Here is a 12,105-nt window from a genome sequence, read left to right as displayed (position 1 = left end):
TGCCTTTAGAGGAACGTAGAACGGTCAACTCTGAATGGTACACAACAATTTGTTTGCCAGAGGTCTTCGGTCAAATACGGAAAACAAACAAACGCCGTCTGATCATTCTTCATCAAGACAATGCCAGCTGTCACACATCTCGTCTAACAACAGACTTTATGAAGTCAAAAAATCGAATTGATGGGTCATCCACCGTACAGTCCTGATTTGGCACCCATTGTTCCCGAATGTCAAGAATGTGTATTGACAAGAATGCAAAAGTGTATTGACTATAAAGGAGAATACTTCGAAAAACAATAAAGCAGTTTTCAATGCCAAATTCCTGTTTTTTTCATTGTTAGGCTCAAAATATAAATAGTGACCCTTGTATAACCAGCATGTTGATTTTCAGGTTTCTATCTTGCAAAAAAAAAAATGGCATCCATAGCACCAGAGAGCTATTCGAATAATGAAACGGCTTGGTCTTTTGTCGTCTGAACACATTGAATCACTAAAGAGCTTTCTGCAGTAGTTAGGCCAATTACAGTTGATTGAACCATTATTTCGGACCAAAACTCACCTCTGCAGTGGCGTGGACTCTATTCTCAAACTTATATGTCGAACTGTTTTCCTCGAAACTGGTTTCTGAAGTGGTGCGAACCAGAATGCTTTTGCATGAGGAGCTTAGAGTTTCGGCTCGTCTGAGCTCTAGTAGAAATTGCCAGCGTCAATTCAAGTCCGAGTCCGAATTAGCTATCAGATTTCGGTCTGCAGTGCCGAACCAGAACTGATAAAGCAAGGAGTGATTCAGTGACCATAACTCTTAACTGAAATGAATTTCAGTCTGTATCCCTGGTCCAGGATGCTTTAATAGATAAAGCAAGTCAAATTCTTTTTTTTAAATACAGCTTCAGTTTTCATGTTAACTGCTCTTTTGTTAAGCTTTTTTTCATTAAATGAATATTTTTTTTCTTAATTGCCAATTCCTAACATTATGTAAGTAGGGGTCGAATAAATAATGGTCAAGAAAAATTAGTTAAAAATTCAAGAAAACTGATATTGTATTCGGCATTCTCCTTTGTCCACAATAGGCCAAATTGAATGAAATAAAATATATGTAGTGGTACTGTATATTCATACAACCATAACAAGTTGCATTGAATGAAAATAAACATACTTCTTGAGGAAAAATCCGAAATTTCACTTTAGCATCAGCCCTATGGATGCTGGATGAACCAAATTTGCAGGGAAGCATGACAAAGCACTCTGAGGACATGTAATGCCAGTCCCCCCCCCCTTTTATAAAAAAAAAAGGAAATAATGCAAGTCATAATTTTCAGGAAATTTTGAAAATTGGGCATTTCCCCTGGCCTCCTAATTACCGTACTTGTTATTTTGTTCTTGTTACATATAAAAGTGAAATTTATCAGCAAAAGCCAGATTGAGTTGTAGCCCATTTTTTTAAGATCAATCCCATGTTACTTGCAGGGGGGAAAAACTATCATTTTCAATTTTGCACTTAATAATAGTAACAATTAATATATTGTTTTGTAATTTGAGTATGTTATTCATACCTTCAGATGTATACAAATGAACAAAAAAGACAACTGAAATATCATGTGTAGTTTTGAAGAAATGTTGCCTTAATTGCTTGCACGTGGAGGTGCATTTCTTACATTTTTCAGCGGACTAGGCTGGAAAAACTTAAAATTTTACTACATTTTTCTATGTTGGGCCCATCACGATTGAATGCATAATGCGGAAAAATATAAAATTTGGGAACATAGAATCGGGATTGCACTGTATAGCTACAGTCCAGCAGAATTAACTTGAGACAAATGGCTGCCGGCACTGCTGCAGGAGTACCAACCTACAAGGAACGCTTTACTCTCACGCAAATCACGGGCAATCAGCTGACAACGGGAGATTGGAGATTTTAAAAATAATTACATTGTGTAACGGAAATATCACTGTATTAAGAGGACATGCTAAGAAAATTATAAGTATTCTATCTTACACAATAAATGGATAAACAGTTTATTCTTTACCTTTAATCCGTAATTTGAAAACACTGCCACTTCGCTTGCTTCACCAATCACTGCACGTGAGTCCTTTCAACAGTTGGTAACATTTCGTGCTCCCGAACATTAGTGTTTCTATTGGCCCGTTACAGCAGGAAGTACCCCACTCTAGCAAATTCGTGTGCAGTTGCATCACTCGCAGAGCGGCCATTTCTCTCAAGTTAATTCTGCCGGACTGTAGCTACCACTTTGTCAATGGAATAACTGCACTGGTAACAATAGCTATCACTAGTCGACTAAAGGTTAATGTAATGGGCGTGCTCCAGACTGATGCCTTACCCTGTCCAAGCTAACTGTGGAGCTAGGCCACGCATAGCATCGGAGAATGTATGGGAATTGAGTGGCTAGAGAGAAGGAGTACATGCTGCTGGGAAGGCAGTCTCTTTCCCACACTCCATGCAATTCCGTTCCATTCCACGTCTCCCGTCACTACTTGCGCAGACACTTGATTTTGTTTGCCTGCTCTACAGTTAGCTGGGACAGAGTATAAGGTGACTACAAGGTCTTCAGACTTGGCACCTTGGTCAGCATATTGAGTTTTAGGCATCACTCTGGTATAAGAGGTTGCATTAATTTCCAAAGGTGCATTTCCAGATGGCAAGTGTCGCCTGTCATTTCTCTCTGAAAATGTCCTTGGGAGGAAGAACTTTCCTAAATGGAGCTTGACCAATTGGGTGGAAAGTTACAACATAGTCAATGGCTATGACAGGCTTCCAAATCAGCAATACCTCTGATGTGCAGACTATGCAGCTCTTATGGAAGAAGCAAAACCTAAATCACTGAATAAAATTTTCTATGTAGGGATCAGGAGTCATGCGGTTTGCATATTCTAACGGCTGCAGTGACTGCTCTATAAAAATTCATGTTTGAACATCCATTGTTGCAATTGTGTGATTCATGCTAGAACATCTAGAAGGGTGTTCGTTTTGGCTCTGGGCCGAGATAGCGCGTGAACAACTCTTATAACACAGGTTAATACTTGTTATGGAATATAAATATAATTGTCTACATGCTAAAGATGTGCATAAATAAGAGACGTTTTACGGGACGAAAATGCCGGCCTCTGCACCATGTCACTCACTATCTCGGTCCAGAGCCAAAACGAAGTAGTAGTACCTACCTAGGAACATCTATTGCTCTATGAGCTGCTCAGGAGTAGAACTTGATAACCCACAAAAGTATGAAACAGAAAAACGCAGGTGAAAGTTTGTCCATTACATTGTTGCTTATGGGTTATCCAGGTGTGTTTCCGGCTCTCAGCAGCTACTGAAGGGACGGACTTCCTTCACTATTGTACAGGAACTTTAGACTGTGCTCCATTCAATGTTAACTCAATTTTGAATGAAGTGTGGGTTATCAAGTTTTATTCCAAAGACACTCATAAATTGTGTTTGCTGTACAAATATGAAATATAGCAACTTCAAAAGTTGCCACTATTGACTTGGCAAGAAAGAAAAAAGTTGCAGAACCTTGTGTCTCGAGACCTATAAAAGCATGACTAATGTGGGGCCTAAATTTTGAGGGGGGGGGGGGTCAGAATTTAAAAGTTTTCCTTTCCATAAAAATAGCATCCAGGATAATTTTGCTAAACAAGACATAAAATTACTTTATTTTTTCCTGGGATGTTAACAAAAATATCTTAAACTTGTATAATTTTTAAAAGCCTGAAAATTGAGGGGGGGGTCAAGTGCCCCCTTTACACCATCACAGCCAGTAAATAGTTCCAGCTTTTTTCAGTGTTACCTTGTCATTATTTTCTGATCTCAAGATGAAGGATTTAACCCTACAGCATGCACAAATGATAAGTAATATGCAGAACATCAATTATATTTTTGTACACAATATTACAAAGCACATATACAGGTACAATATTTATTAGAGGGTTCAGTGTGTGCACTAAATTAACACAAAATTTCAGCAAATCTCATTTCACAAAATGTATTCAAAATATGAAATAATACATGTGGTTATCAGAATTCCGGCATGAACTGGTTTCAAGAATGGTATATTTAAAGCTTTGCATGTTTATACTAATAACCGTAACCGTACATAGAAACACTTATGTTGATACCACAAAATAATTAAAAAATTAAATTGTTAAAGACAATGGATTTTAAATTGTACATTGTTATACTGAGAAGAATTAATGACATGTTTTGTACCAAATTATGCTTGTAAGGAGTACTCATTTATAAAAAAAAAACAGATTTCCTATTGGTTGAGTTAATTCAAATTTGCACATAACTGAAAATTTTAGTTTAGTAATAAATTTCAACGTTCATGCATAAAAAAATATAGTACATACATTTTGTCATAGTTTAAAAATATTTTTTTCCAAAAAGAAAAAGATGAGATTTTTAAAAAGTAGGAGCAGAAGGGCTCAGTTATGAAAAACAATTCTACAATAAGAGCATTTCAATTTTGCTTTAGACAAAATTTCACTTTTATTTTAAACACATGGTATGTGAAATTTTGTCTATAAAGCAAAATGGAAATGCTCTGTTCTGGATAAAATTACATTATTGTAGAATTGTACAATTCTAAGCCATTATAAAAAGGCAATGAAAATCCTAATTTAAACAGTACAATTCTACAATAATGTAATTTAGAATGTAATAGTACAAGAATCACTTTCAAGAGCTGAATCATTCACTCTTCCCACACTTGTTCACTTTCTTCAGTCCTCTTCTGCACTTTCAAACTCAGGTTGATCTATACATGTATCTTCAATCAAGTCTCCGCTAGAGGACATGAATTTCTTGTCTAGATTGCTGATGATAGGGGAAAATGGGAATTCTACTGCAGGATAAGGGACCGTGTTCTGTGGAGTCGAAGTGCCTTTACACTGCATTTCCTTTTCCAGTCTGAAAATTAGGGAAGATGAAAACTCTCCTCGTAGGGAATCACTTACATGCCTTGAACTGCTTCTAGTGCTGTTTCGTAATGTCTCTTCTCTGTTGGAAACAAAAAACTGCGGAAAGTGTGTCTCATGAGGGGAATAGAAATACTCTGGAGGCGAGAGATTCTTATCTCGTTTCTTCATAATGATTGACTTATAGCTTCCTATAAAAGACTTCTCGACAGATTCAGTGATTTTGGAGAAATTGTAAGGGTTCCATAAAGTTTTGAATGAGCTTGGGAATACCGGTTTTGGTGATTCAACATGATCATGCTGGCAACTCTCTGATTTTTCTGCTTTGTACAAGGATATCTGCTCCTCAGTTTCCTCTTTTTTAGCGAGCATGGACGTAATCATTGCAATATTCAAGACTTCTGAGGAATGTTTGATGTTCTCTGATGATTCTTCACATTTGTTCGGGACATATTTGTGGCTATGCTTCCTTACGCTGTCACACATATATAAAACATACTCCATTGCATTTCGCAGCTTCTCGATTTGTTCATGATTACAGAGTGTCCAGGTCAAAGTATGAAGTATGACATTTTTCAGAGTTTCAAGTACAGATTCAAATTTTGCCCAGTTTGCCTGAAACGATAAAAATAAAGTTTAGTCATTCAACATGTATTTATACTTATAGTATATGAGATTGTTTAACCGAGTAATAAAGAGATTCAAAAGCCAAAATATGAACAGACTCTTGATATCATTCAAGACTTTGTTAACCAAAATTACTATGAGACTTACTCGGAGCATGATAGCTCATATTTTGTTTATTGTAAGAGAGGGTGCTGATAAGTATTGAGCCTTACCCAGAAAAAAATGAGCTGGGAGGCTGAAATTTGCAGGGTGTACTGGTCAATTCTTCTATATGTATGGTGCAAAAATAGACTTTCTATGATTTTAACTTCCCTTTGTTTTTCAGGTCCAAAGTGAAAATGGCAACACCTCCAGAAAAGCTCTCCAAAGGTGTGATCATGTTGCAAATCATTGTCCCTTTAGGTGTTTTTTCAGATGGGGAAACAGATGATAGTCAGATGGAGCCAGGTCAGCGAATAGGGTGTGGATGGGGCAACACTTGAAAGCCTAAGGAGGTCTTTGTCGCCATTGTTTCACCTGAAGTGTGTGGCGAGGCATTGTCATGCAACAGGATTACGTCTTTGGAGAGCTTTTCTTGATGTGCTGCAATTTTCACTTTGGAAGAATTCAGGAAGGATTAATACTCTGAATTATTATTATTTAGCTTGATTAATGAATGGCCAGAGACAGACCAAAATAACAGTTCCTTAGTTGGATTATTTCCCCAGGATATCCTTCGATACCATTGATCACAAGTTGCTAATACAAAAATGAAAGAGTAGATTTGGTTTCCATAACAAAAATAATTCTATAAATGGAAATGTTTCTTGTGAATAGAAAAAAAATCTCACTTCCACCAAGCTAACTGTATCTTCAGGCATACCACAAGTCCAAAATTGTTCAATCTATACATTGGTAATTTTGATTACCTTATACACAGATGACAGTTTTATACTAAAGGTATGGCATGCATTTTCTACCGTAATTGTTCACCAAACTGATAATTGTGCAGTGTAACAACACTTGGCATTCTCCACAAATTTGACTAAGTCATCTGATTGCCAAAGGAGTACATACTATGGCTTTGTAGTCCATTACTCAATTTCCAGGTAATAACAACAACCCATGGCACAACAGACCATGAGAGCAGTCAGTGCCGTATCAAGGTTTGTGGAGGTCCCTGGACAAAATGTTTTTTGGGGGTCCCCCATTTTTTAATTATTTTTTACAAGGAGCTTTATTAGCTCAATATGTTAAACACCAATTTTAATTAGTTGAAATGGTAGACCTGATTGTAGAATCAGTAGTCATTCACAATCGAACATATCGCAAATAGGTTTTGAAGGGAGAATAGCGCAGTAAAATAAAGTTACAGGACGAAAATTGTAGCACTGTAGCAGCAGTAAAATTCTGTGTCTAAATGTGTACAGTAATTATGAAGAGTGAACACTGTAACTACAATATATAATAAATACTAAGGGGGTTCAGACGGAAACAGAACTGAGCCGTAGACTATACTTACGTACATAATTTATTATAAATGATATTATTTACAATTAAGAGTATATATGTCACTACATATGCACTGTCCATCTACTGGACAATTACAGACAGGTTCATTTGTAGTAACTACACTTTCTTCAAGAAAATTCCCAAAGGCTTAATTATACTACACACACTTTTCTTGCCTTTTATCCATGGTATAAAGTATACTGAGCTTAAGAAATCTACAAACAGATCGACAGAGCTGTGCTACAATTGGATCCAGAAGGGTGTAGACATACGACAATATTGAAGTTTTTTTTTTTTATTTTTAAAATACAACTTCTTATGTAATTTTTCACAAGCATAGCCAGCTGGTTAAAATATTTTTTTGGTGGAGGCCCTTCACAGCTTCCTTTTGGTGAGGGCCCTGGGGCCAGTACCTACTCATCAACTGTCGACCTCACTCCCAACATAGATATCATCCAACCAGTTACAGGGTGACATGTGGTCAACACGACAAGACCCCAGTCATCGTTGTAGGTTTCCATGACCGGGATACGCTACTTATTTGTAGCTTCCCAATTCTCTCACGATTAGGGTGACCATACGTCCCATTCCAGAGGCATGTCCTGGCCATCAAATCGATATTATTAAAAGCCCACTATTTGTCCCGTTTTATAAAAGTCTAGGAGTAAACTTGAAAACCAAGTGTAAATTTGAGACTATTAATAATAATAAATGTTGATGGAATTTTCAAACTAGCATAATGGTAATGCTGGTAAAACAGCTGGACTGTGTTTCAATCACTTTACAACATTTTGATTGTAATGTTGTTTTGTTTGCATTTCATTATTTATAGAACAGTGAATAAGCATGGCCAAGAAGCATGCATATAGTTCCAATACTGACCTGCAACAAGAATTTAAATTCCTGCATCTTGACACAAACTCAAAAGACAAAATCTCGCATTGTGCATCCAGTGCCGGATCTGCAAGCTGCAAAACCCCACAGTGCGGGGGTCCCGGAAACAAATAGGGGCCCTCAGCCATTGACATAGTAGAAGATTTGTGTATGTAAAAAATAAACGTAGTTACTTAGGGGTATAGAAACGAATACAATATATACAGGTAAAGTTCCCTGTGCATATAGCACTGTGCCATGAAGGCACATTGGCCCCACATATGTTTTATGTCGGCCATCTTGGAGGTGATGTGATCAAACCCCCCCCATCAGGTACCATTTGATTTGAAGCTGGGTGGGCCCTGGAGCCACTTTATGCCGGTACAAAGCCCACCCTGGGTCTCCCGCATGGCAGTCAGACTAGAATCAAATCAGGCTAGAATTTCACGAGAAATGCAGTGGTGAAAGTTTCCTCAACCTGTCTTTAATCAGATAAAAGTTGACTGCATGATTGTAAGAAATGTATCATCTTCCAGGTGTGAGAAAACAGTATCATCACACCCATCCCCTTCCCATTTAAAAATTTCGAGTTGAAATCAATATAGTGGCCACCAATATGTGTTCCACTTGGAACACACCAATTTGGTTCCCCCTAAGCCTAACCTGTTTCTGTCGTTACCAATTGTACCCAGCCTAATTGATTTACTTTTTATATGGTATGTTGAGGGACTTTTGAATCACCCTGTAGGCACTTGACTTTGTCAACATGAAATCAAGAATTACACACAAACACACACACACACACAATCATCATATATGTGTAATATAATAGGTAGGTAGAGAGGAGTTTGGTAATATTTGCGGGGGGGGGGGGGGGGGGGCAAGATTTGTAGATCCAGCACTGTGGGCATCATCCGTGGGGATGGGGTAGTCTTTTGGAAGTTTTATGAACGGTTGGTGAAGAATAAACTGTTCAAGATGATTTATTATTCTAATAAATACTTCTGGCATTCCTGAACTTCAGCGGAGGACTAACATCAAAGGAACCAGAAACACTATGTTGAGCCATACCAAGATTATAATAATTAATTTTTCACAACGGGAGGTCATATTTCATTTATTGTTCGTGATACATTAATAATAATAATTTTATAATTAGACTTAGCCGATTTTTTCATGGGGGGGGGGGGGGTAAATTGACCTCCTTGGGGTGTCCTGTTTTTCGGACAAAAAAAATATGGTCACCCTACTCATGATGGATGGCCACCAGTCCGATACACAGGCCGAAATCAGGAAAAGTTATGCTTCAGACTCGAACCTGCATGCATCCCATAGCTGGAGCCCAAAGCTTGCACCTTAGATTGCATGGCCGTAGACAGGAAAAATTTTCGGGTGGGTTCACTCATAATTGTTCGCATGCGCGTCGCAAGAAATTTGAATAATAGAAATAATAACAATAATTATTAAATAATAATAATTAAAATTTCATAATAAACTAATTTGTTCCAAATGTATTATTATTATTATTATTATCATCATCATTGCTGTCCTTATATCCTTGAGGACACTTTTCTACTCTATCCATCAGAAGTGGGAATATGCAGCACAATTGCTTTTATTATTATTTTTGTATGTTTCATGCAGTGTGTACTGAAATGCATAGTTATTATATTTTGTTATTAAATTTTAGATCCTTCAGGAAAAAGCTTTAAAAGTGAGAGAAATTTTAGTCAAAGTTTATGTTGTTTGACCATTCACAAAACTTAATTTTTGGAATTTTGAAAACTGTGGAACCAGTTATTCTTTGGATAAAATGGTAAAACATAATCTGGTGCCTGTATTGTAACTTCAATTTTTCGATTTAACGCTGTTTTTCTTTGGTTATTCTGTTCCAATAACAACTTACTGGATAACAATAAAACTAACAAACGTTCTGCTATTTTGTAACTTGAAATAAACTATATCAATTTGGGGGGAGGGGGGTTCTATGGACCAGTTCGATCCCACTTCCCAATGCTCATATTGTTCCTATGCTTACCAAACAGCATTATATAAAACCACTATCCACTATACAAGTATGTGTTTTATAGGACCTCATAAGGTTAAATGTATGTATGTACTATATAGACTGCTGGGTGAAGGATAGTGAACGTAACGTGCACGAAACTGGATATCCTAGGTTTGAACTCTTATCAAGGTGGATTTAAACCCATATCGAACAGGGAATTAAAATTGAACGGAATTTTGGTAAAAAAAAAATTTAAAAAAAACATTAAAATACTGACCAAGACAAATGTATTGTATACAAAACTATGCACTAAAAACGTTAACGTTTCCACCCAATAACACGGTGTTCTTCAGCCAAAGATTCACAATAAATTGAAAGACATCTTTCTTTAGTTTATATTTTTTTATACAATAAATTTGCCTTGGTCAGCATCTCAATGTTTTATCATCATACAGGGTGGCTCAATAAGTCACTTAACACCCCCAGTTCAAGGCCACTGCAGCGCGCAACATGGAAATGGTGATGACCAATCGTTATCAGGCTAAGGGGGAACCACATTGACGCCACCCACACAGTCGGCGGCCATCTTGATGTCCGCCATCTTGAATTCAACTTCAGAATTTTAAATGGGAAGGGGGTCGTGCGACATATCAAAATGGGCTAGAATTTCACGAAAAATGCAATGGTGAAAGTTGTTTCGACGTATCTTTAACCAGTAAAAACTTATGACTGAATTCTTGTACCAATTTGCTCCTTTTCGAGGTGTTAGAAAAATGCCTTAAAATTTGTTTAGCGCTTCGGTAATGCATCGAGATCAAAGTGACGTCTATGGAGAGACGTTTGCATGTCATTGCACATTATTTTAATCGGATACGTCCATGAAGAGCTGTGCATTATGAATGGTTGTCGCGAACAATTTACAGTGTGACGCTTCCATTGAATTAAAAGTCCTTCACAGTGACAAGGCTAATGTTTATGTTCATAAGGAAGTTCATAAACAGAATATTCGATGATTTTTATCTGATAACCCATTTTCGACAGATTGGTTAGTGTTGGTAAGTTAATGGTGTGGCGTGCTGTGTGGAACACGATTGGTTAGTCAATTTTCCATCAACGGAACCTTAAATGCTTAGGGCTACTTGGATTTGTTAAATAAACAGTTTTTTTCATCCTTGCTTATGGAAGAAGGTACTTTTTACAGAGATTTTTCAATAGGGAAGAACACCAGAACACTTATGGGAACGTTATGAACCAGTTTTTGTCCAAAGTTAGTTATCAGATGACAAGGGTCACATATTCTGTTTATAAACTTCCTTATGAACATAAACATTAGCCTTGTCACTGTGAAGGACTTTTAATTCAATGGAAGCGTACCACTGTAAATTGTTCGCGAAACCATTCATAATGCACAGCTCTTCATGGATGTATCCGATTAAAATAATGTGCAATGGCATGCGAACGTCTCTCCATAGACGTCACTTTGATCTCGATGCATTACCGAAGCGCTAAACAAATTTTAAGGCATTTTTCTAACACCTCGAAAAGGAGCAAATTGGTACAAGAATTCAGTCATAAGTTTTTACTGGTTAAAGATACGTCGAAAAAACTTTCACCATTACATTTCTCGTGAAATTCTAGCCCATTTTGATATATCGCACGACCCCCTTCTCATTTAAAATTCTGAAGTTGAATTCAAGATGGCGGACATCAAGATGGCCGCCGACCGTGTGGGTGGCGTCAATGTGGTTCCCCCTTGGCCAGATAACGATTGGTCATCGCCAATTTCAAATTCCATGCCGCAGTGGCCTTGTACTGAGGGTGTTAAGTGACTTATTGAGCCACCCTGTAGAAACAAGTCTAACAGTCTTATCATTGGGAATTTTGGGACAATCACAAGGGAATTTTCAGTCTGATCCAGGAACAGTACTGGAAAGAGGACAGCAAAAGTGAAAATGAAGGGGTTGCAGGCGAGCTGCAAAAATTAAACCCATTTCCCTCAAATTTCAGAATTCAAAATGTTTGAAAATTGTAGCTCAATCATTTCAGCATTGTCTCCCTGTTGTATTTTTGTGAAACTGCGAATAAATTTTTGAAAATGTGTTACAAATTTTGGTTTCTGAACTTCCATTAATCCAACATGCCAGAAGTTTCGAGGAGGTTTGAACCCTAAAAAA

The 12,105-nt window shown here is 37.3% G+C and overlaps 1 protein-coding gene across 1 annotated transcript in view; it reads right to left on the bottom strand.

Annotated features, from left to right (window-relative positions):
• Positions 1 to 4,545: 4,545 nt before the first annotated feature.
• The window catches only part of LOC145979406 (uncharacterized), a 49,633-nt gene continuing 42,073 nt past the window's right edge, over positions 4,546 to 12,105 (bottom strand). Inside the window, exon 3 of the mRNA XM_083112284.1 lies at positions 4,546 to 5,547. Within this exon, the coding sequence (XP_082968410.1) occupies positions 4,738 to 5,547 (810 nt within the window). The 3' untranslated portion in view covers positions 4,546 to 4,737. The remainder of the gene's footprint in view (positions 5,548 to 12,105) is intronic.

This window comes from Lepisma saccharinum, chromosome 26 (assembly GCF_977018435.1).
Source record: "Lepisma saccharinum chromosome 26, izLepSacc3.1, whole genome shotgun sequence".
NCBI classification, from domain to species: domain Eukaryota; kingdom Metazoa; phylum Arthropoda; class Insecta; order Zygentoma; family Lepismatidae; genus Lepisma; species Lepisma saccharinum.
The sequence above is the reverse complement of the archived record's forward strand: the minus strand, read 5'-3'. Positions and strand labels throughout refer to the sequence as shown.